Source organism: Lemur catta, chromosome 11 (assembly GCF_020740605.2).
Source record: "Lemur catta isolate mLemCat1 chromosome 11, mLemCat1.pri, whole genome shotgun sequence".
Taxonomy (NCBI): Eukaryota; Metazoa; Chordata; class Mammalia; order Primates; family Lemuridae; genus Lemur; species Lemur catta.
In genome coordinates, this window is record NC_059138.1 from 73040550 (window position 1) to 73067743 (window position 27194).

Consider the following 27194-nt stretch of genomic DNA (forward strand, 5'->3'; position numbering starts at 1 on the left):
GATCTGGCCAACTAAAATATATATAGAAAAAATTAGCCGGGCATGGTGGCGCATGCCTGTAGTCCCAGCTACTCGGGAGGCTGAGGCAGTAGGATTGCTTAAGCCCAGGAGTTTGAGGTTGCTGTGAGCCAGGCTGACGCCATGGCACTCACTCTAGCCCCGGCAACAAAGCGAGGCTCTGTCTCAAAAAAAAAAAAAAAAATTTGCTTCTAAGAATGTATTTGTAAAGATTTCCATTTTGGTTTAAAAATATATACACACAAACATGGAACAAACGGGAAAACTGATCCTCATGAAAAAAAAAGGAGGTTCTTTTTGTATGCAGATTCCTCTAGCAAACTTCATAGAAATAAGAAATGAATATAATTTAGGCTGAATTTTAGCTCCTTTCCACTCACCTATTTTCACACAGGCCATAGGGCAATTCTTTCATCGATTTATTCATTTTTGCAACTGTTTTATGTTGTGTGTTTTAAGCTATAAATTTAAAAAATTATTTTCAGAATATGAATAACATTTTATAATATATAATAATCTTTAAATTTTTATTCACTTATTTTTCCTATTCTTTGTACAAAAAGTCTAGAGCCATTAATAACATAAGATCATAGATGAAGTATCTGAAATAGGAATATGCAGTTATAACGTCTTCTGTATTATAGGGTATAATATGTTTTTGTTTTTGCCTTGAAGAAAGAACAGGTACATAAACAATTATCATTTTATTCCCATCTCCCAAAAGAAACTTATCAATGAGAGATGGTTAAAATAAGTTTAAAAAAAGTGAAAAATGTGTAGTTTGAAAATTACCAAACATGAAATTATTTTATGAGTAAATTAATAAGAAGTAAACATTGTTAAATTAAGGCTTTGACTCTATGAACAGTCTTACTCTGATTATTTGATTACTAAGTTGAGCTTGATTATTAAAGCAAGTACATTCCCAAACATTCTTTGTACTTTAGTATTCATAAAAAAAATAATAATAATATACCTATTTCTATTTAAGAAGGAAATAGAAATTTTTTTTTTTTTTTTTTTTTTTTTTTGAGACAGAGTGTCACTTTGTTGCCCTGGCTAGAGTGAGTGCCAAGGCATCAGCCTAGCTCACAGCAACCTCAAACTCCTGGGCTTAAACAATCCTACTGCCTCAGCCTCCCGAGTAGCTGGGACTACAGGCATGCGCCACCATGCCCGGCTAATTTTTTCTATATATATTTTAGCTGGCCAGATAATTTCTTTCTATTTTTAGTAGAGACGGGGTCTCATTCTTGCTCAGGCTGGTCTCAAACTCCTGACCTCGAGTGATCCACCCGCCTCGGCCTCCCAAAGTGCTAGGATTACAGGCGTGAGCCACTGCGCCGGCTGAAATTTTTTATTTAAATCAAAAAGTCCTTGGGATTTCCCCTCTTCTGTCATTCAAAGTAACTATCATGCTTTGAAGTTTTATAAGCATTTTCTTTAAAAACACGTGTGTAATCTTTCTACCCTCTCTTAACACATACACACACACACACAATTTGTCTTCCATCTAAAACCAGAGGTTTTTCCATAACTCTGTTTTTTCTATATAGGTATGAAATTCACACATTTTTTACCTACTGTTATTACTGTTAGTTTAATAATATACTGCCTTCTTCTCCCCAAAAAGCATTTCACAGGCATTTGTACAGATACATTTAGTAAGGCAAATTAAAAGCAAATAGGAGATATTAGCATGTATGTACACAAACAAAAAAAGGGTGGGGAGGGGAGAGCGACAAAGCAAATACCTGTATAGAAAAATATGAATGTTAGGGGAATTGGGGTGAAACGTATATGGGAATTCTTTGTATTATTCTTGCAATTTTCCTGTGTCATTATTTCATTTTTTTTTTTTCAAGAAAAAACTATGAATCAGGGTGGAACACAAAACAAGCTGGAAATACAAAGTCATTTAGTGGGCCAGAATTCAGTTATAAGCTTTATAACCAACATGAAGCAAGAAACACAATAAACTATGTGAGCCATTGCCCATAAGATAAATACAGATCATTGTTCAGGGAAGAACACACAACTATTCCTGGCTCCTGGCACTGAAATGAGAAAGAAATTTCTCCCACGCATTCTCAATGTCCTCACTAACATTTTTATAGTATAGAAAAGTTTCATAGGGTTGTTTTGTATAACATCATTCATATTGAGCCAATAGCCCAATGCCAAAGCAAAACTCAGTAAAAGCAATTCTACAGAGTGCAAAACTAGGCAGCCGAAGTATTTAGCTCCCAAACAGCTTTGTTAAACTCAAGGATAAGATCATAGAATATCCACACGAGCAGACACCCTGCACATTTGCAGACAACCTTTCCAAAATATTGTTTGCCTTGTTCATAGTTTTGGTAAATATTAAATCAAGTAGAAGCTATGTTTTCTGCAAGAAGCTAACACCTCTCTAATGTTGCTGCTTAAGTCAAGAGCCTTATCCTTTTTTTTTTTTTTTTTGGGACAGAGTCTCGCTCTGTTGCCCGGGCTAGAGTGAGTGCCGTGGCGTCAGCCTAGCTCACAGCAACCTCAGACTCCTGGGCTTAAGCGATCCTACTGCCTCAGCCTCCCGAGTAGCTGGGACTACAGGCATGAGCCACCATGCCCGGCTAATTTTTTTGTATATATATTTTTAGTTGGCCAGATAATTTCTTTCTATTTTTAGTAGAGACGGGGTCTCACTCTTGCTCAGGCTGGTCTCGAACTCCTGACCTCGAGCGATCCACCCGCCTCGGCCTCCCAGAGCTAGGATTACAGGCGTGAGCCACCGCGCCCGGCCAAGAGCCTTATCCTTTAACAAGCAGCCAAGCTGGGGGTAAAATTAATACACACTCATAAATTTACATATAAATTTATAAAGTTTAATAGCTTTGCAGGGACATATGCCTGGATCAAGATCACCTTAACACACAAAAAAATCAGCAACTGGCCTATAAAATTCTAACTCAGTACCTGGACAGTTCTAGCCAGTAAAAATTTTAAGCACATGCCTACTCCATATCAACAAAACATCCACAGAGCCAACATATTACTGAGAATAATAAAATGCCCAGGTCTACTCTTCAGTATGAGCTGGCAACCATACATACAACAGGGTAACTAAAAGAATTACAAAGCATTGTCTTCCATATAACTGAGTAAATTACTAGAGAATATGTACGAAAACTTCAATACTAGAACAGTTAATGTGTGATGGTGTTTTTCCTATTGCCAGAAGATAAAAGCATACCACAGCCTTAATCCTTTTTCTGATCCTTAGCTTCAAAGAGGAATACTGTTAACAGGCACGTGTGAGACTGGCTGGGGAGACAGAAACAGACATTCACGCGGTACTTACAATATCAGGCTAAAAGACTGTGTTCACTAGTATGTCTCTTTCACTAGACTTTGAGCAAGGGGATCATAAGGCAGTGGTTTTGAAACTTAAGTGTGCATCAACATCACCAAAGGTACTTCTTTAAAATATAGAAGTACAATTTTAAAGTAAGCTATCTATATTGCTCAGAATGGCATATTTAAACATTTCATTTTGTTTATAGATTTATAAAATATGCCTCAAGTTAAAATAAAATTCACAAAATAAAAAGAATATCAATAAACAGATAAAACATAGTCTTGCAATCAGCACAACACTGAAAACAGAAGGGAAGTGCCAGGCATATAAATGATCATGCAGATGGTAATTTTTATTTATATATTACCTAACTTCTGAATCATTAAAATAATTTTACAAACATGTAATACATCTTTCACAGTAGTCATGCATAAGAGAGACTGTCATAATATAAAACAGTACTAAGCAGCTAGTTGCATACATCTGTTCATTCATTCATCAGTAACTGAATACCCAGTGTGTGCCAGGCACTGTAACAGGGCAAGAGATGCAGTTATAGTCCTCACTTCTTGGAAGCTTGTGATTATGTGCTGTTCCCTGTTGAAGAAGAGATCCAAGAAACCATTGTGGGAAGAGAATGAGAGGCAAGGCAACAGCAAAGGGCTGTCAGAACTGACGAGCAAAGGGGTCATCCTTATATTTATTTCCCACTTTTATATCTACTTTCACAGTTAATGACACTCCATCTCATTTCTAAACTTTATAACAACCAACATGTAGTAAGAAATATTAATATAATAAAAAGAAATTGGGACAGAACATATAGTATAAAAAATACCTACTTTTAGCCATGTGATTTTAGCATAGTTTTCAAAAATTAAGTATCCATGATGTAAAAAATGTCAACTGCCAATTACAGAAGCTGATATTTACTAGGCGTGAGTCATCAGAAGGCAATCCAGTCACGTGTTTACTGTGTGGATTATCTCACCCCAGGGTTCACAAAGCCGACAGGGCACAGTTACCCATGGTCTCCTTTTCTCCCAGTTAAGAGTTGTCATTACCAGGTGGTCAGGGAGTAGGAACATCCTGCTGTGCTCCTGGCCCCTTCTGTCCCCTCCGTGACGGGAGGCACCTTCCCCACAGCCATGTCATATCGATTATACAGAAATACCACTTTGGGAAACAGTCTTCAGGAGAGCCTAGATGAGCTCATACAGTCTCAACAGATCACTCTCCAACTTGTCCTTCAATTTCTACTTTGGTTTGATAAGGCTATAAATTCAGCATTGGCTCAGAGGGTCAGGAACAAAGTCAATTTCAGGGGCTCTCTAAATATGTACAGATTCCCCGATAATGTGTGGACTTTTGTGTTGAATGATGTTGAATTCAGAGAGATGACAGAATTTATTAAAGTGGATAAAGTGAAAATTGTAGCCTGTGATAGTAAAAATGCTGGTTCTAATACTACAGAATGAATAGAAAACAATACCTTTTTTATGCCATCCCGTTATTATTTATCACTTTTTGAAGAGAAGCATAGAAGAAACTTTTTAAAACTTATTCTAGCATTGCAGAAGTGACTACACTGTGTTATATGAAAATTCCAATAGAAAGGACCTTATAACTCTGTAGCCTCTTACCTTTATTATACACCACGAAAACACGTAACTTTTTAAATGACAAATCATAAGTTGTTGCCTTCCTAAGAACATTCTTTAATAAACTGGAGGTATGACTACATGGTGAGTGCCAGGCACACTGTCTGGGGAATGGACACGCTTGAGGCTCTGACTCAGGGGGATGGGCGGGACATTGGCAATACATATAACCTGAGCTTTTGTACCCCCATAATAAGCTGAAAAAAAAAAAAACTCAAAGAAAAAAGAGTTGTCAGAACAATTTCACCACTGAAGTTTGACTTTTTGATTTAAATTAGAAATGTCAAAATTAAAACTTTAAAAAAGAAGTTCATGGAATATTAAATGGAATAAAATGTTGGCAAACAACATGCAACAACTTATACAACTTCATGTAAACAGTGCCGTTCAGCCACACCTGAACATCACACCAAGAGCAGTTCAGTGTGGTCTCGCACGTGCACTGTAAGGTTAAGGTAATAAAATGGTCTGAACTCTGAATCTGTAGCTTGCTCATGAATATTCGAAATATACGATGACCTCTTGAAAATATGGAAAAGACTTAAAATCCAAAAAAAAAAAACATGCTATTAAAAATCCGTATGAATAAATGATATATCACAAGTTCTTCCAAATCAATCCAGATATGGTAAAATCTAATGATAAGATATTCCATTATACGTTTCTCTAAGAATTCAGCTGTAATTAAATCATGTCTGAACAGAACATGATATATATTCTCATTGGAAAACAAAATTTACATATATAATGCTTTATCTATCTTCCTAATATTAAGATAGTAAGTTATTAATTAAATTGATTAATTTAATTAAGTCTCCTTCATCTGGATAGCTGTAAGTCTCATGCAAGACTCAGTTCCAATGTAGTTTTAAAAATATAAAAATACCTCAAATTAGAGGAAAGAAATAACTCATAAATTTCTCAGAGGATGCTGAATTATAGAAATGCAATACTTGATCCAATTATTTCTCACCAACCAAAATATCAGGTATGGTATTGCAATTCTATACATAGATAAGAACTGGTATAATCACTTATCAAATGATGACTTTTTCCAGGGGTGCTTATGAGAGAAAATATTTGCATGGATGTCACATGATAAGGAATTGCAAATTAATAAGAAAAAGATAAATAATTCAATAGAAAAACAGGTAAAGATTATGAACCAAGCAATTCATAGAGTAAGTACAAAGGTGAATAAACATGAGGAAAGATGAGCATTTACTGATTTGTTGTCTTTCCCCCAGCTCTCCCCACCTCTATTAGAATGTAAGCTCCATGAGTTCAGAGACCACAACTGTCTTGTTAATGGCTATATCTCCAGTGCCTAGATTAACACCCGGAACACACGAAGTGCTTATTAAATTTTGCTGAATAAACAAGCAAATAATAAATAAACCTCACTAAAACTAAAGGGAACAACCTAAAACAGTATACTAGTTTTCAACTTAATGAGACTGGCAAAAACTAAAAAGATTAATTACAGACATCAAACAGAGAAGACGACAGGAAGAGACGATACTTGCACACACTACTTTGAGGAGTGTAACTTCATACAGCTTTGTGGATGAGAATTTGACAATACCCTCAGAATCCAACTCCTAAGAATCCATCCTACCAATTAAAAGTACAGGTACATAATGGTGTATGAGCCAGAATATTCACTGAAACACTTTGTGATAGCAGAAAAATGGAAAATGCCCAGCAAGAGAGACATTGTGAAACCATTTTAAATAATGCTATAGATATATGTGTATTAATATGGAAAGATATATACTAATGCAGAAAGATGTCCATGATATTCGGGTGAAAAACACAAGTAGCAGAATAATATGAATAGTGATATACCATTTTTTAATTTTAAAAAATCTGATTCATATTTTTTTCTAGTGTATATATATATTCATATAACTCAAAAAAGTCTGGAAAGCCATACAGAACTATTAGCAGTTCTTATTTCTAGGGATTATTTTCCATTTTGGCAGGCAGAAACAACTTTTTCTTTGTTACAAGCATGTATTACATTTAAAAATTTACATAATGTAATTTTTTAAATGAAAAACAAAAATACCCAGGCTTTTAAGTAATTTAAATTTAATCAATTTATATTATTAAAATCATAGCCAGAAAAATGTTACCCATTAATCCAGAAAATTTAATTTAATCAATATAAGTATAGTTTTATCGTACAATAATACAACTTGAAAACAATCTTCCCAACTCATATGAAGGCACTACTTTGAGAATGTTAACATAGCTGGCTATTCTGCAAATAGGCCAAGTCTCATGTATCCGCACAAGTTTTCATTCTGCCTGGAATATGCTACTCCCTCACCTTTCTGCATTATTCGCCCCTCACCACTATCACTGCCTAGAAAGCTGCCAGCTCACCCTTCAAGACACAACTCAACTCTCTGAAAAGCCTTCTTGTTGTGACATAAAGAAAACATTTGCAAGAAAACTGATTTCTTTAAAAAAAATTTAAAGGAACATATTTTCTCTGACATAGATAATTCTAATTATTGCTATTGATTTTTTTGAATTATAAAAAAATCACTTAAATAAAACAAAATAGTCATTAATTTTTAATTATCCAGATATTTCTACATTTTCTAAATATTTCTACTGCTTAAGAAACATAGCCAAAGGCTCCAAGACAAACCCTGATCTGGGAAAAATACTAATAGATTTTTGGAATTCCACATGGACTAGACATGTCCTTCTTTAGAAAACTGGCATTCATGACAAATTTTAAAATTTTTCAAAATGAAATGAATCTAGGCTGGGCATGGTGGCTCACTCCTGTAATCCAAGCCCTCTGGGAGGCCGAGGCGGGTGGATCGCTCGAGGTTAGGAGTTCGAGACCAGCCTGAGCAAGAGCGAGACCCCGTCTCTACTAAAAATAGAAATAAAAATTATCTGGCCAACTAAAAATACATATAGAAAAAATTAGCCGGGCATGGTGGCGCATGCCTGTAGTCCCAGCTACTCAGGAAGCTGAGGGAGGAGGATTGCTTGAGCCCAGGAGTTTGAGGTTGCAGTGAGCTAGGCTGACGCCACGGCACTCACTCTAGCCCGGGCAACAAAGTGAGACTCTGTCTCAAAAAAAAAAAAGAAAGAAAGAAATTATCTGGCCAACTAAAAATATATATAGAAAAAATTAGCCGGGCATGGTAGCTCGCGCCTATAGTTCCAGCTACTCAGGAGGCTGAGGCAGGAGGATCACTTGAGCCCAGGAGTTTGAGGTTGCTGTGAGCTAGGCTGACGCCACGGCACTCGCTCTAGCCCAGGCAACAGAGCGAGACTCTGTCTCCAAAAAAAAAGAGAAATGAATCTAGATTTGTTGATATTACAAAAATAACACAGTAATGTATTTTTTGCTGTTTCAGCTTAAATGTCCTCAAACTGATATCCAAATATGCATAAAAATAATCGTACCAGGCTATAACTGGTATTCTAAATTCCACCTGGGAAATGAATTTTATGGCTATACCATAAACTTCTAAAATCCTTAGAAGTTTTAATAGATATGCTGACACAACCTTAACCATAACAGTGCTAGCAACTGCTGCGATAATAAATCTGTCAGTTTCTATAATGCCTATGACAAATCCATTAATATGAATGATGTACACCTCACATAGAGCACTACACAGCAACTGCACAAGTTATGTCATCTTCATTCTGAGTAGCAAATCAGTAATCAATATTTGTAAAAGCAGCAGCTAATCCTTTGTAAAATCACTGGTTCAGTGATGGAAGAGTTTGCTCAATCCTCACAGTTAATCCCTCTTCATCTGCTTGAGCCCTCTATTTATCCCAGCCTCTTACAGTGCTAGCTGGGGCAGATTAATACATCTCTACACGCTAAACATGACCTGACAATTGACACAGGATATTGCTGACAGGATAAGCTCTACAAACACTGGCCTTTTAAAAAGGAAGCTTAAAATTAACATTCAGAAACCCAAAGTTTACAAATAGGCTCACCACTATCCCTTCCCAACTCCAGTCACCTGATTTATTGAATTTACTCTTCTTGGGAAATATATCCGTATTTTTTGTTTGAACAAGTCTCAAGGCTGATTCTGGAGTGCTTATTTGTAAAGCATGGATTGTTATTCATGCTTTAAATATAAGAAGTTTACCTTTATTTTAAAGAAGCACATACGTAGAGAATCATTTGGAGAATTCTTACGTGTGGAGTAAAAGTGACTGTTCTCAGCTATTTCAAAGTTCTACATTTGAAGTAAATCTCAACAAAAAGCATTTTAATGCTTAAAAAAAAGCTTTGAATGAAAAAGATATATTTTCATACTGAACAGTGATTAACAATATTATAAAGTGCTCTGTGCTAAAAGAAACAATATTATAAAGTTATAAAATAAAAAAGTTTAATCATCCTTAACAATAAGGTGATATCACAGATCCCTCTTTAGGAATATATTAAATTTTACTTAAAGACCCAATATAAATTTCCTTAACAAAGTTATTTCAACTCAGATATTCCATGCATCCTTAATTGAGGCTATTTGAAGAAAAAGAAAATGCAAACTCATGTCAAATTAAGAGTAAAAAGTAGGCCTAGAGAGAAAAATTATTTCCTAACCCAAAATATTGAACAAAATTAATTTTTTAAAAAGACAACATAAACAACTCCTTTATACATACAACTGCAAGAAATTAACAATAATAATAATAAAATAGAACAATTATAACAATATACTCTAATAAAAATTAAGTGAATGTATGTCATCTATCAAAATATCTTGTACTATATACTCACCTATTTTGGGACTGTGGTTGAACGTGGGTAACTGAAACCATGGAAAGCAAAACCTCAGATAACGGGGACCTACTGTAGTTGTGTCTAATTTAGGTGGAATATTAACCAAGCTATTAAATCTTATACTTTTCATTCCTCTTGAAAGGAAGAGGAGGCCACAGGAAAGCTGAGAAGGAACAGTGTGAGAGGATCAGGAGAGAACCAACCATCTAACCAGAAGCCGAAAATGTACAGAGTTTTAGAAGAGAAATGTCAGTAATATCATTTGCTTCAGAAAGGCCACGAAAGAAAAGTACTAGAAATTGTTCACTGAGAATGGAAATTAGGAGGTGATAGTGATCTTGCTGTGATATTGGGGAAGAGGTAGTATGGGCAGAAGCTAGTCTGTAGCAATTAAGGAATGAAATGGGAGAAAGTGGACCTAGGAAGACATAACTGATCTTTAAAAAAAGAAGAAAAACAGTAGTGAAAGGGAGGAGAGAAGAAACAAAAGCCAGACAGGAACACATTTCCAGTTTATTTTCTAATTCAATATTTGTAGCAATATTCCCTATTGCATATCAAATTACACTTTAATGCAACACTTAGTCTTCAAAATAACCAAAAGCCAACATTCCAGTTTAAAAATATAATAATTCTTAACCTTATTTAGTAATAATAAATTCATATGTAATGCTAAAAAATGAACAAGAGGTTAAAAATGATAACTAGTATTTGAAAATTTAGTGTGACATCTCCAATGTAATGCAAAAATGTCTTTTATGGTATGTTGCATACTTTAAGAATGCAATCTTAAAATTTAATAGCTTTTTCAGATATTAAGCAAAATAATTTGCTAGTCAGTTGAATTTGCTATGAAAAGAATTAAATATATTACCAAATCCTACAAGACAACTGGCTCTAATTAGCCTTACTGAAGGAAGCTGATGCATAGAATGAATAAAAAGACAGTAATACTAGTTCAATATTATATGTGATCTGTCCATGTCAAGAATTAGTTAAGTAGAGAAGTTTGCCAGCAGCTAAATTTCAAAACTCTTTTGAACCATAAAAATCACTTGGAGGCCACAGTCACATGCTATTTCATACCATCTTGAAATAGTGATATTCCCCTGGTACATTTAAATTATCATATTTCAAAGTTCAATTTATTCATAACTTTTAAAAAATACATCTATTGAACAAACTATATATTTCCTCATATTGACATTTTTAGGTTTATTGCTCGTTATCTTTGAACCTCCTAATGAAATTGCTTAAGACCTGAGAAGTACAATTAGTGTTCTCTCCCATGTAAGTATATACATACATATGTAAAATGTGTGCATGTGTGTATGTGCTCATACACAAACAATATTGCGCAATATATGCTAGAGAAGCCAATGCCTGCCTTTTTACCTCAAATCATAGTGATGTCCATAAAAAACTTATGTTCTTCAATACAACTAATTTTCCAAGAAACAGTAAATATTTTTTAAGGTGAAGGTAACTGAATGTTTCAAAAGAAAGCAATTTATAACCTCTTTCAAAACGTTTTCAGATTCTTACTTAGACACCTAAGTAACCAAAATCATAAACTTGCAACCCAAGTCACCAATGTTACACATATAGCAAGAGAACAAACTAATATATGCACAAATTCCAATATATAACACTGGCTTCATTAACAATATATTTTACCTGAACTAAACTGCTAGTCAGGCATTAGTTTTTTCTTTAGGATATAATAAGAAAACAGTATCATGTGTGTCACTGGCCAACTGAACTTTACATGTTCTAAAGAAAATGCTATCTTCAAGCATAATAACTGTTTAGGGATGGCCTACTTAATAATATTTCAAAGAAAACAAAATCATGCCTCCTTCTCAGGAAACTTCTGGTTATGATTTATAACACAGCAGTCATTTTATTATATTGTTTATATTAAATGGTATAGATTTCATCCAACCAAAGCAAAGGAAGTATTGTTGCTGTGAGATATGTGTTATAATCTGTTAATATGCCAACTTATCCCTAAGTATGGCTAGTGATAACAAGGATTTTAGATGATAATCAGTTTAGGACCTAACGACTCAAACCGAAAGGTACACCAGCCTACTCAAATCAAAGAATCTGGTTCCTAGAGCTCTTCTCCCATACTCGACAGACAAAACAAATCTGAACAAACTTAGCCTTGATGGTTTAAAGTCATCAAGTAGAATTCCGGAATGAAAAATGCCTACTGTACATCTAGTGATAAGTAGGTCACATAATTGATATTCACAAAGTTGTACTGAACTTGTGATGCCAGTGGGTAGGTACAAAATCTAGGCTGAAGTCACTGGGCATATGTGTGTTTCGTATAGAATGAATGCATGCCTGTGTGTAATGAGTAAAAGTGTATAAATATTTATGAGATAAATATTTATGTATTTACTAAAATGGAATACATTTTCATAACTATGTGCCATCTCCTTTTATGTTTGCAACTTAATATTTACTTTCTTCACCTATAAAATGGGAATTTACAAGTCGTCTGTGAATAAATGTACAAACCTGACAAAAGTACCATAGGTTTAGATTTTGAAAATAATAATTACTGTATATAAATCAAAAATCAATATCTTTATGGAATGATCAAAATAAAAGCTGAAGCACTTTTACGCAGGTCATTCTTTCAATATGTGGTGAAAAGATGACATCAGAAAAACAGCATGAGAAAGTTGTATTTGGTAACAGATAGGTTTGGGAACATGCAGGTTTGGGTATAAGCTACTTGAGGACAAGACCACTCAAGTTTTATTCATCTTCCTATTACCAATGCCTGGAACATAATTATTCTATAAGCACACATTGAATAAATAAGAGTTATTAAATAAAGATATGTATTATAGGGATCATCCTTTACATCAAAAGACTAATTTTACTTTTCGTGTTCAATTATAATAACCCTGGTGAGCCATAAAGGCAAATTATGCCCTCAGAAGAAAATAAAACTCTCATTAAAGTCAGTAAGGACCATGTAAATATCAGAAAACCAAAGCCTATTGAATTTTTTGTATGCGACGCTTTACAAAGCACTTGGCAAACATTCAAACAACCAGCCAGAGGAAATTCCAAGTGAAACTCAATCCATATGAGTGTTTGTTTTGTGAAAGCCAAGTATTTTTATGGCATGTAACTTTAATTGGTGGCAGATATAAAATATCACTTTATAGTTATACTGCATATTCATTCAGTTGTGTATAGAGTTTAGGATATTTAATTAATAAACTTTAACACTAAGAGGAAATTTTACACTCTTATAATGCTGGGTCCAGTGAGATTGTTTACCCTGTTCTACCCACCTATATGCAGTTTTTGCTGTTAGTTTTTTATTTATTTTTTATTTATTTTTAGAGATGGGGTCTCTCTCTGTCGCCCAGGTTGGAGTGCAACGGCAATCATAGCTCACTGCAGCCTCAAACTCCTGGACTCAAGCGATCTTCCCACCTCAGCCTCCCAAGTAGCTGGGATTACAGTTGTGAGCCACTGCATCCAGCTATGCAGGTTTATTAGATAAATCCACTGATGGTCTTGATGATCCAGGCTGTTACCTAAAAAACACATCCCCATGTGGGATGAAGATAAGATATTCTCCAGAAATACACTCTGCATGGTTTAGGGCTTAGAATCACTTTAAACTCTCCAAATAAGCTAATTCAGCATGTAATTATGTAGGTCCACAATTAGCAGCCACAAACATCACTTCGTGTACCCTTATTATGGCTGTTACAGATTGGCTAAGGATACCGGAAGAAAGGAATGAGACACCATTTTACATTTTTCTCTTCCTGTCTCCTTACTGAGGATATAAAGGTGAAAACCCTTTTTTATTTTCATGGTGGGTTATCTGAATTGAGATTTATTGTCCTTCTCAGGATGAAGGCAAGATAATTTGTATTAAGTTAGCATGCTCCTTGGGTATTTCTTGGCATGCTATAGGCTTTTCTTAGTTACATTTGTTCTGTATCTTCTAGCTAAAACATTTTCAAAGAAGCGGCAACAAACACCAGTTTAATAAAGTGATTCTGCAATTGGGTAGCAGGATAAAATGCTGGGCACCTCCCACAAATTTCTCCCTTTTCCTTCCCCATCTAAAATACATAACTTCAATTCCTGAGAACTTCATTACAGAATGAAATATAATATTTTCACATGGTCTCCATCCCACGTCAATAAGGCATAATTGTCATTATTCAGTGAGCAATAAACATTTATTACAAACCCAGTATATGTCAAGAACCATGCTAGCCCCTGTGGGGACACAAAAACAAAGACAACACAGGTTCTGTCATTATCTTACATCTTAGCTCATTTCTTGTACCTGAAAAGTAACAACATGTGATGAAACAACAACCGTAAGTGTTGCAGAAGCTTAATACATAAACCGAATCAAATGCAACTGAAACATCAATACCTGGGGGGAAGGCTACTGTAAGGTTAAGACAATAAGGTATGAAAGCCCAGTGCCGTCAGGAAAGGCAGGGTCAAAGAATTATCATTCATAACGCTTCTTTTCTTCCTCCTGCACTCCAATTTATTTACAGGTAAAATCAGATTCTAAAAGCGTATCAAGGGCCACTTTGAAGAGAGAAAGTTCTCAAAAAGAGCAATATGTATCTTGAAAGGCAGAAAGGAGGGGAGAAATGATTCCAGCTTCTTTGCCCTGCTGAAATGTGGTGTCAGTAGGGAAGAAAGGACAAAACCAAGTTATATATATGTATAGAGATCCCTATATGTATATGGTACCAGTCAAAATTCCTTCTCCTGTGAGTAGCCAATCCCTTACTAGTTCAAGGGCTCCTTAGTTCCAGGTGACCAACCTCATTCACTCTTTCCCAAAATAAAGTGAATCATGCCATCACTTCTTTTGCCAAAACCTAATAAGCAAGTAATAATACTATTCTAAAACTTTAGGTTTCCAGATATGTTATAAATATTAACAGTAAAACATTGTGGTGCTGATTCAAATTCTAGTTCAGAGAGAAAAGGCATAGCACCAAAACTCTGGATAGATTTTTTTTTTTAGCCCTATTGAAAATTTTTTGAGTTACATTAGACTGCACTGCAATAAAAAAGACCAGACTGGTACTATATGCTAAGACCTTATATGTTATTGTCTCTGGTGGGTAAATGGTATCACATTACATGTGTTAATTTGGAATAAAGAGGTACTAATTCTTATTTTAAAGGGACATTTTTAAAGTCAGGATACCAAAGTCTATCACAGCCATTTACTAAAAATTAATTTGCAATGATTAGGGTTATTTTTTGTTTATTAGTTTTTGGACATGAGGTCTCACTATGTTGCCCAGGCTGGACTCAAACTCCTGGGCTTAAGCTATCCCCCTGCCTCAGTCTCTCAAGTAGCCAGGACTACAGGAACACACCACTGTGCCCAGCTCTAGGGTTGTTTTTTATTCAGAGAGAGAAAAAAAGAGATACACACACACACACACACACACACACACAAACACATACACTATCAAGATCTCAGCTTTCCTCATAAACATACACATATTTATATTCACACTGAACCTATACTTTTCCTCCTGATTCAGAGAAGGTTCTCTCTCCTTTGCATCTTGAATCTCTCCTTCTCCTCTGCTGCCTCCTCCACAACATACAAACATCATCAAGTTCCTCCCTTAACTTTGTATCTCTCTAGCTATTGTCCCCTCTTTCTTCCCCTTCATTACTAACTTTTTATTCTTTTGAATTTTTTATTCAGATAATTATAGATTCATTTGCAGTGGTTAAGAAATTGTAGAGAGTCCCTGGTACACTTTGCCCAATTTCCCCCAATGGTAACATTTTACAAAACTATAGTATAATTGCACAGCTAGGATACTGACATTAATACAACTTACCAATCTTATTCAAGATTTCCCAGTTTTACTTGTACTCATTTGTGTTGTGGGTGTGTATGTTAAGTTCTATATAATTTTATCACCTGTTTATGCTGATGTGTGTACCACAGCCAAGATACGGAACAGATCCACAAGGATCCCTCCTGTTGCCCTTTTATAACTACATACACCTCCCTCCCATCCCTACTCCCCTTCCCTAAATTCTGGCAACCACTCTAGGTCTTCTATTTCTACAATTTTGTCATTTCAAGAATGTCATATAAATGGAATCATATAGTATGTAACCTTTAGGGACTGGCTGTTTTCTTAGCAGAACTGCCTGGAAATTCATCCAAGTTGTCATGTGTATCAATAGTTCGTTCTTTTTTATTGCTGACTGGTATTCCAGGGCATGTATGTAAATTTATTACTACTTAGATTTTTTTAAATGACAGTTTGCTTCTCTACTTTTCACTTCTCATTCCTCATCCACTGCAATTTGACTTGTATCCATACCATTCCACAGATACGTCATAAGATCACTACAACCTCCGAATTTCCATATTCAATGGACAATTTTTGGTATTTATCACCCCCGGTTCTTTGTGAAGCAACTGACACTACTGACCATTCATTCCTCCCCTAAAACACTCTTCTCCCTTGGCTTCTAGTCAAACTATTCTCTCCTGGTCCTTTTATATAATTTGTTTTCAGTCGACTTTTATAGACATTTATTGTCTTCATCCCAGTCCTTAATGTGGACACCCCCCCAGCATTCTATCTTCAGTGTTTCACTTCCAAAATCCTACATAACCTGCTGGTGTAATTTTCCCCATCCTTATAACTTCTACTGCTCCCTGTGTGCTGAAGACTCCAGCCAAGACATTTCTTCTAAATTCCAAATCCACATTTTCAAATGACTAAATGTTTCATCTTCTAAATTTAATGTATCCAAAACTAAATTAACTTATTACTCCTCACTATGACTGCCCTAATTTCAACCACCTCCTTTCCTTGCTATAATCCCTGTCTCTATGAAGGGCTCTATATCCATTTAGTCATCTCAAAATCTCACACTCATCTCAACTTCTTTTCCTTCACCTTCCACATCCAATTAATCACCAAGTCCTATCAACTCTATCTCTGAAATATTTCTTAAGTTTATCCCCTCCTCTTATTCTTCACTATCATTTCTTTAGTTTAAGCTCTTATCATTTCTCATTTCTCTTGGATCATCACAACAGCTTGTCCCTACTTCTGGCCTTTCTAGGCCATTCTCCAAATTTTCTGCCAAGGTTCTCTTACCTAGTCACAAATCTGATATGTCATTCCTACATTAAGATCTTAACAATGGTTCCCCATTGTCTATAACATGATAAAGCCTAACTTCTCAGCACAGCACATAAGGCCCTTCAATATCTGTCCCTTGCCGACCTCTCCATCTTCTCTCACCTCTAGCACGTCTATGCCCTGTGCTGTCATTATTCCCCACTACATGCAGTTCCCAAATGTTCTGTCTCACAGACCAGTGATTCAGGTCTCCGAATGAAGAATCAAGAGTGCTCTCTGAGAGAACCAAAACGTAGCTGGGACTTCCAGGATGTCAAAAGAGTTGGATTCACTAATTGATTTAATATTCAGGGAGAAAAATGTTAAATGTTTGAAAATATTCTAAATTTAAAACAATGAGCAAATATTTTAGACATTTAACATAAGATACATCTTGTCTGGATATATAGTAGCCAACTGGTTCCCTCAACTCCAGAGGATGAAATTCAAATACTCGCCTAAACAAATAGGCCAGAAAAAGAAGTGATATAGTTAATATAATCTTTCTAGACATTTGAATATAACACAAAATGCAGTCTAAATTATAAATTTTTCAGAGATATTGTGAGATCTTTTTCTCCCTCAAAAGACTATATGTCAGAAAAGAGGAAATACAATTTGCTAAATATTAAATAGTATGCATTAAAAGTTCTTCAAATATTTGGTATTATTTTCTCAGATGTGCAGGATTCACAAATATTTAGTTTTAATCTTCTTTCAGTTTTCTTGCTTTGCCTTTAGCCACTGATAACAGACTGACCAATCTGCATCCTGAGGCGGTGTATTCCTGCAATTATCCACACGGTAGCAGTGTGTTTCAAATTAAGGTCCCCACTGTGGGAATATAAATGAGTACCCAAAATGCCTGCAGAAAGCAGCTGTTCATTTTTTTTCACATATACAAACATAAGAATACTAAAAAATGAGGGTAACAGGATATCACAAAAGGACAGTGTCCTGTCAAGATAAACAACAAGATACTTGAAGGGAGGAGTAATAAGAAACATGTCAAAGAGAGGCACGAATGATATTTTGAGGTAAAAACAGGAAAAGTACCTGGTAAAATATTATATACCCATTGTTTTACAACTCAAAATCTATAAACGAACTGATCTGCATGCATTTAAATCCTGGGAATATATAACTGAAGTTATATATTTTGAGCTATATATTTTGACATGTCAATCCTATCAATTATATTTTATATAAGTTCTACAGCAAAATGTAGCACAGAATCCTTTTGATGACCCTGAATTGATTTCTGACCACTGAGACCTAAGTCAGAACATTGCCATGCTGCGAGAACTGTAATGACAAATCTAAAAGGTGTTTGTTCTAGGAAAATCATTACTGACAAATAAGAAAGCCCTAGCTTACTGTTAAGGGCTGAGGAAAAAACATTTTGGGGAGGCAGAATTCACAGTGCTTAAAAGAACAGGGCTAGGGTTAGCCTAGGTTCCATTGGGAAAATAGGTTATTTAACCTCTACTTAGCCTCAGTTTCCTTGGCTGCAGAAGGAAACAGTAAGAACACCAATATTAATTTGAAGAATAAATGAAATAATTTATTTTAGCACTTAGAACAATATTGACAGTTTTCTAGGCCCTGCTAGTTCCATATTCCATGATTGTGCTAGCAATCAGTGCTGCACAAATATTCATACTTTTTAATTCATAAAAAGGAGATCAAGGACAGCAAAGAACTTTGAATTGATAGATACATTTCTATCATTGCATTCATTATTCTGCACTCTAATCACCTGTTTATATCTGTGACGACGAGTACAGCACATTAATCAAAGTCATGGGCTCAGGAGTCAAATCTGGGTTTCCCAGCTCAAGTTCAGCCACTCGAAAGCTGGATGACCTTGGGTAAGTACGAGGATGACCTCTGAGAAAACACATAACACTTTATATCAAACACATGTATTTCTTACGTGACTAAAATAAATATATCTTGCGATCAAGTAATGTAAACATAATTCAAGTACTGTATGTATAAAATAAATTACATACATATAGTGTATTTATATAATATATATAAAATAAATTCAAAGCAAAAATAAATTTATTTCCTCTCCAAATATTTGATATGATTTTGAAAAAGTAAATAAATGAATTGCAATGATCTGCATTTTCAACATCAAAAGCAGCTAAAAAGACCATTTTTTCAGACTATGTAATGTTTATCTTAATAGCCAAGACATTCTAAACTTTAGAATTTCAAAGGACTCAGTAAGTTAAACCCACTAGTTGAAATGAACTAGGAGGTGATAAATTTGAATGGGTGACAAGATTTAATTTTTAAAAACATTTTCTATAAAATGCAGTGATAAGTATTCTTAATCTGTGAATAGAAATGTGAACTGAAACATACTATCAATAATTCCAAATAAAGGTCTGATGGGGGACATACTGCTTTTAAGAACTTATTAAGGATTACTTGTAATTACTGTCATTAAATACTTGTTTATAAAATATTAAGAATGATTCTAATATTTCCCCTACAATCTTTTTTTACACAGTGAATAAATCTACTTTTTCTTACAGAGAGAATACAACCTCCTGCCCTTATTACCATAAATTCTGAATTAATATAATAAATTCCATTAATTTTATAAGTAGTTCTCTATGTCATAGATCAGAAAAATCTGAAGCCTAACTATACTCAAAGAAATTTAATAAAGATACAAAGCAAATTTGTTCCTTAACATCAAATGCCCCAATTAATACCCAGGACAGAATGGTATACATTTTTATCTTTCTCTAATCCCCAAACTGACAACCATATGACAATACCTTTCCATTCATATCATTCTATAAAATATACAGCTTAAATTGGGATTAGCTTCTTGTTGGGATTCTGAGGCAAAACTTTCACAATGGATAGTCAACATCATTGTACAAACAAGACCTATCTATTGAGAGAATAGTATCTATTCAAGTACATAATCAAGATCTAAGTTATAAGGGTGAGTTAGGCAATAGTTGCAATGGAAATTCAAAGGACGACAGGTTGAATTTATTAGAAAAGACATGGAAGCCACAGGGCTTCTTATGAGTATTGGAAAATGGCAAGCATTTAGGATGAATACTGATGGCTTGTGAAAGAGGCCAGCCTAATAAAAGCAAATGGTTATGTAAAAGAGAAGTAGAAGATTATGATTAGAAGAGCCTTAAAAAACAAGCAAATGAATATGGACTTGATTCAATAGGCAATCTGCAACTGATGTAGGATCTGAGAAAGACATGACAGAAGTATGAGTTGAACTAAGCAGAATAAAACATCTCTACCAAATGGTCTCTAGCAAATGATTCTATCAATACAGTATTTTATGAAATTAATCTGGCAGGATGGAATCGGGAGCATGAATGGAATTTGAGAGACCTTTTAGTTTAGGAGGCAGCTACAGTATTTCCTTGTGATGAAGACTCAGACTAAATAGCTGCATTGAAAGTAGGTATCTTCAACTCATTCATTTCACAGATATTCATTAAAGGCCTGTTATACGCTGGGTGTTGTGCTAAGCATGGGGTTTACAAGGATAAACATGGTCCCTTCTCTTGTGGTACTTACAATATAGTGAGGGAGGTGGGCAGAAAAAACAAGTAAATAAACACAAACATTACAAACTGTGATAAGCGCTATGAAGGAAACAAACAGGGATGGAGAATAAGGCAGGTAGCAGAAGGAGATGGATTTTAGAAAGGATGCTCAAAGAGGCCCCTCTGAGGAGATGACACACACTTAGGTTGAAATCTAATGATGTGAAGGGACAAGGGGCAAGAGTAAGAATGTTTTCTGGCACAAAGAACAGCATATATAAAAGCAGGGAGAAGTTTGGTTTGTTCAAGGAACTTGAGCAAGCCCAGTGTAGCGGGAGCTCAGTGAGGGAAGAGAAGCATGATGTAAGATGAGACCGGAGAGGCAGCAGAGACTGACCATACGAGACTTGATTTCAAGGCAATGGGAAACTACTGGAAGATTTTGATCAGGAAACTGACATAATATGTTCAAAAAAATTTAGAGGGAAAAACTATTGAACTGGTCACAAATGAGATATAAACAATAGGAAATATACCTGAAGTCCACTTCTAAAAAAAAAAGTAATTTGTGTTTTAAGACTGGAGAACCTGTTGTATAATAATCCAATACACTGAAGTCATCACTAAAAACAGGTTGAAATAATTTCAATTTCGACTTACATGAACTGCACTGATTAAGCTCTTACTAGTACAAACATGTTACAAACCAGGAGTGCCCTCAGTGAGAACAAGCAATTAGTGTCAACCAAAGGAAAATACCCTCATCTCTTACTCAAGAAATATAATACAGTCAGTAGAAAGTACTCATAAGGTATGTACCTGCGAGAAAATCACTGAGATAAATTTGAAAGACAACTAAACTTGCCTGTGTGTAGCTCTGACTGATTTTGGACAAGTTGCTTAATCTCTCCACGCTGATTTTCTATAAAATGAGACACACTAGTAGCTCACAGAGTTGTGTGGATTAAACAAGTCAATGTATGTAAAGTGCCCTGAAGAGTATTTGGCACATAGTAAATGCTCAATAAATGTTAGCTGTTGCTATTATTGTTGTGGTAGAGATGTTTTATTCTGCTTAGTTCAACTCATACTTCTGTCATCTTTTTCTCAAAATCATTCAAAATTGGTTTTGAAAGACCTAAATAATTTCTACTCTTGTGTAGGGGCTATGTAGACCAGGGATGGACAGTAAATTTTTTTCAGCTTTAATGCCCAGACAGATTCTGTCACAATTACTCAATGCTACCTCTGTAGCCTGAAAACAATCACAGATAATAAGTAAATGAATGAGCATAGTTGTGTTCCAATAAAACTTTATTTATAGGTACTGAAATTTGAATTTCATATTATTTTCATTTGTCATGAAATATTATAGTCTTGATTTTTTAAATCATTTAAAAATATAAAAACCACTCTTAGCTTACAGGCTATATAAAAACAGGTGACAGGCTATAGTTTGTCAATCTAGATATTTATAAATACAAAACCCTTTTAGTCATAATTTCTCCATATGTAAAACCAAAGTGAATGTAATCAGCTTTCCTAACTTCTAAATGTTCAAACTGCAAAATTTATTTTCATGTGAGGAATAATATCTAACTGATGGGCTCAATTTTTTCCCCAACTTGCTCTAGTCCAACATACCACATAAAAAATCATGGCTAAAACAGTGCAAAAGATTATTTTACTAAGTGTCATTTAGGTCTGAGGCCACAGTATATGAAAGACATGTTTACACAATTGAAAGCTTACAGAGATCCCTGTAACATAAAAATTTCAATTATGATGTTAACTTTATTTACCAATGCTTATTTTACAAGATAACTAGAGCTGTAGCCAGTTTGTCATTAATACAACAAAAGACATTTATCTAGCCTCTCTAAATACCTGCAAACAGACATAATTGTAATAAAAGAAGACAAAGATAGAAGCTTATCCCTCAGCAATTACAATCAATACAAATGTGATCCTCCTACACTTTGTAAAACAGTGTATATTACCTGACATTAGCTTTGAACAGAGGAGAATGTATCTATTAATAAAAACCAACGAAAAAATAACATGTTGTGGGTTTTTTTCCCCTAGTAAAAAAGATGAAGTCTTTCTGAAAAAAAAAGGGGCATATTTGCCCACTTTGCATATAACTCCAATTCATAACAGTGAAAATTCCATATATCTGTTAGAAGATGACAAAAGTGCGAAGTGCCAACCTGCATGCTACTGCTCCTTGCAGAGATATTTGCATATTTACTTGCAACTAAAATAGCCAATGAATCAATTTTGCAAAAAATCCTTAGTTTCAAGGGAGGCTTATTAATGGGAACCTTTTAAAAGGAAGCTAGGTATTATCCCTAGGCTTTGTGAAGCTGCCATTTTTTATTTCATTTAAACACTGAATCAGTGAAAACTCCTAAATAAAATACAAGACTTTAAGTTCAAAAGCTAAGACTCAACTTTTGATACTTCGTTCTGCTAATCCATCACCAAGGCCCATGATTTGACCTCCTAAGGTCCTCTATCACTTCTGTCTTGGTTAGCACCTCCACCACCTCCCTAAACCAGTCATTGTCATCTCTCCCCCAAACTTTTGAAACAGCCTCTTAGCAGCACCTACTCTGATCACTCTCCTACACACTGTTCCTCACTCTACCACCATTCTTCAAATCTCAGCCCAAGTGTTTCTTCCTCAAGGAACCGTTCCCTGACTAGATCAGTTTCCCCTGTTAGCATTATGTACCTCTGCTTTATGGCATATGCTTAACAGAACTTGTAGATAATGTTAGTTTTATTTGCTTCTATGCTTATGTGATTAATGTTTATTTTCTCCACCAGACTTTAAGCTTCATGGGGGTAAGGTTGATGGATTCCCAATACCTGGCATAATCCTGGCACACTGCAGGAGTATGATGATTTTACTGACTACTAAATATGCTATCAGACATTATTGTATAATATCATTTGTGTATTTATATACATGTTGACGAATTTCTTGTTGGCACTGAAGAATCATCTGGTGACTATTTAACTGATAGTTAATATAAGATAGTGATAAACCTCACTTAGCCAGAAAGTCTGATTTACTGAAACAAAATCAGATATAAGTCACCAAATGCTATACCAAATTACAATAAATAAATATTATCTTGGGCATCTTCTGAAGAGATTGGTTAAAAGTTTTTGTTTTATTAAAAAAACAAAAAGAGGTGTACTAAATAACATGCTCTAGAAAAATGCTGCTATGGTCTAAATATGTGTCCCCACCCCAACCCCCAAATTTGTAAGCTAAAATCTAACCCTCAAGATAATGGTATTAAGAGGTGGAACCTTTGGGAGGTGACCAGTTATGAGGGTGAAGCCCTTGTGAATGAGGTTAGTACCTTATAAAAGAGGCCCCAAAGAGCTACCTGCTCTTCCACCACGTGAGGACACATAGAGGGCACCATCCATGAGCCATCACAAGACACCAAATCTGCTGGCACCTTGATCTTGGAATTCCCAGCCTCCACAACTGTGAGCAATAAATATCTGTTGTTTATAAATTACCCAGTCTGAGGTATTTTGTTATAGCAGCCGAAATGGACTATCCAAACAACAAAGAATATCTTATTTGTTCTCTCCTCCTTCCCTCCTGCCTTTATTTTGGTCTTCCTCCAATCCATACTGTTACTAGGTTGGTGTTTTGCGGGGGAACTGTGACTCCCCTACCTATTGTTCCCACCAATATTTCCCTGATTATCTCTGAACTCCTTAGCAATATATACAAGACTTGCCAGAATCTGAACAAACATGCTACTAATCCAGAATTAACCAGCCCACTGTCTCACCCTTTATTATTTAACTCATACTCATCCTTCAGGAGTTAGCTTAAGCATCAACTCGTCCAGGCTGCCTCCCTCTGGACTGGAAATCCCTTCTACAGACTCCTCTCTATTAGAACACTTCCAGTGGTGTGCTGAAGCCATCTAGAGCTGGATCAAGCCGATTGTTAGTGTCTCTTTCCACCTCCACTGTGATATCATCTTGTTTGCTAAAGGGACCAAAAAACCAACAGCAGATGCAGAAAGAAATCTTATCTAAACGTCCCTTCTCTGACTAAAACAGAGCTTTACAAAAGTCAGCTGCCACAACTCCACCCTTACCCACTTGCTCCCCACCCCCCATCTCCAGTCAGGGAGGTACCAACCTTGGGCACCAGGACATTAAAAAAAAAAATGTATATAAACAAGCCTCATCAGAACCTTTTATCCTTGAAGCTCTAAACACCCTTCTCTTGTTAAGTTGGTATATAAAGCTTCACCTCTGACTATTCAGGGAGTTACTTATTACTAAGTGCTCCCACACATGTGTGAATAAACCTTTTCTTTTCTCCTGTTATTCTGTCTATTGCCAGTTAATTTCCAGGACCCCAATCATTCCAACTTAAATTGGTACAGGAAAAGTTTTTCCTCCATGTGGGAGTATTTACACAATAGAAATCAGCGAATGCTACAAACCAGGCTTTCTTCCTCTGTAAGAGCCAGTGATGAAACATCTACCAGAAGACCACAGCCTATCACCCTGCATTCTACTTCTCCATGTTGCTGTCTGTGCACCACCACCAGAATCTGTTTCTGAAGGAAATGGTTCATTCATGTTTATCTCAAAATCTGATCAACCTGAACAAAATTCGATGTAAATCATCATGTGCTGCATCAAGTCACAACCAATAATTATCAACACAGGCATAAGATTGACACATGGTGGGTGTTAAAACTCACTGCTGAAGAATCAACATAACAACAAATTATAGGGAAAATTATTTTTAAAACATTGGCATCTAGAGTGAGGTTTTTCCCTCTCCTATTAAAAATGCATTCCCATGCTTAAGTATTTAGGGGGAAGTATATTGCTGTGTGTAATTTACTTTGAAATGCATCAAAAAAAGAAAATAAGATGGGTTGATGAATGAATAGAGGGGTGGGAAGCTGATATGTGATAAAGCAAGGTCAGGAAAATGACAAAATCTAAGTAGTGGATATATAGGTATTTACTATAAAATTCTATCAATTCTTTGCAGTATGTTTGGAAATTTTCATAATAAAATGTTGGGGCAAAACTGAAATGTCATTTTTTGCTCATGAGGTATGCAAATAGTTTTTACTTCATTAAAAGTCTATTAAACCCTTTCAATATGCCCAAGTTCTGGAAGAATAAATATGCCTTTAGTATTCTGAAGAAACTAAGTTTTAAATACAACACTCAAACCTTCCCCTGACATCTGTGGGCCTAGAGCAAGAATATAAATGGAGGCCCACATAGTATATGTCTAAATATTAAGAAGTTACATGATAACCTAACAAAACATGGTCTACCCTCCAAACTTAACAAATATACACTATCATAATAATGTGGAAGACCATGATCAAATTTAGAATCTTAGACTCCTAAGAGTTCCACATCTCTTTTTTCCCCACCCCTGGTTCTATCTCATACCCAAAGGAGTCTTGTGCACATGCCCACCCTTCCATGCTCTGTCCACATTCCCCTGCACACAACCCATAGTTACCCCCTCTGCCTATGGATATACACAGCAATAATATGCGCCACATATCATAGGACAGACCCATGGAAGAGGCCCACAAGGCCCTAGGAACAAGCTGGCGCCCATCTTGACAGGGATTTCAGAGACCCTGTGTACCCAGAACATATTCTAGAAGGTGAGGTAGAATGAGGTATAGACATGAGTTGGGCACCTCCCTCTTGACCCCTGGGACTGCAAGTCAGGGTACAGCTGGAGACAGAAACAACTAGGGTGCTCTAAAGTATAGGACCCAAAGCAGGGACCCCTCTTACCTGGGTCTAAGGGCTGCACTGGCAATTCTATACAAACTATTTGGCAATCGTGATGCGAAAAATCAGGACAGTGGGTGGGGGGATTTCTTTTTAACTAAAATTAGAATTTAATATAAAAAAGTTAAATTCACTCATTCAACCAATACTCATTAAAGACCCACCTTTCTAGAATTGGGGATATCACGTTTGAACAAGACAAACAAGGTCTCTAACCTCACATAAATTATATTCTAGTGAGGAGAAACAAATAAATAAACATAAATAAGATAATTTCTGATAACGGAAAATATAAAACAGGCTAGTGGGATAGAGAATGACGACAGAGGTTGGGGTACTATTTTAGACGGTCTGGGAAGATCTCTCTGAAGAAGTAACTAATGAACTGAGCTAAGGGATATTAAAGAATCAGTCAAGTCAAGACAGGGGAAGCAGGAGGAAGTGGAGAAGAGCTCACTCCAGGAACAACAGTTAGGGCAGGGGACCCAAGGCAAAAGGGAGCCTGGAACCTTCAAAGGGTGCACGTGTGCATGCATATGCAAAGGAAAACGTTCTTAATTATAATAAACACAGGCCCTAGCTAGAGCAGGTCATAGCCTCTTAGTATGTAAATTATCTCAGTCTATATCTAAACATATACTTTCTCCACAAAATGACAGTTGTAGAATATCTTGTTTATCCGAGCATATAACTCTTTGACTTTATTCTACCTATAGAGTTGTCCATTTTTTTAAGAAAATATTACCTCTCTTTCCTCTATAGATCATTCTATTCTATGATCTAATGTACAACTAACATTTTACATCTTTTTCCCATAAC

At 35.5% G+C, this 27194-nt stretch overlaps 2 protein-coding genes across 4 annotated transcripts in view; one reads left to right on the forward strand and one right to left on the reverse strand.

The window, feature by feature from the left end:
• The window catches only part of SKAP2 (src kinase associated phosphoprotein 2), a 179766-nt gene that overhangs the window by 76594 nt on the left and 75978 nt on the right, over positions 1-27194 (reverse strand). The window contains exon 1 of one of the 3 annotated variants that reach the window (XM_045564527.1): positions 18761-18860. The exons of the other annotated variants lie outside the window; for them this stretch is intronic. The gene's annotated coding sequence lies outside the window, so the exon portion shown is untranslated. Of the gene's footprint in view, positions 1-18760; positions 18861-27194 lie in introns of those variants that run through there. 3 annotated transcript variants of the gene reach the window in all.
• LOC123647224 (transcription initiation factor IIA subunit 2-like) lies at positions 4504-4833 on the forward strand. Its single transcript, XM_045564528.1, has one exon. It carries the CDS (start codon positions 4504-4506, stop codon positions 4831-4833), a length of 330 nt encoding a protein of 109 aa, XP_045420484.1.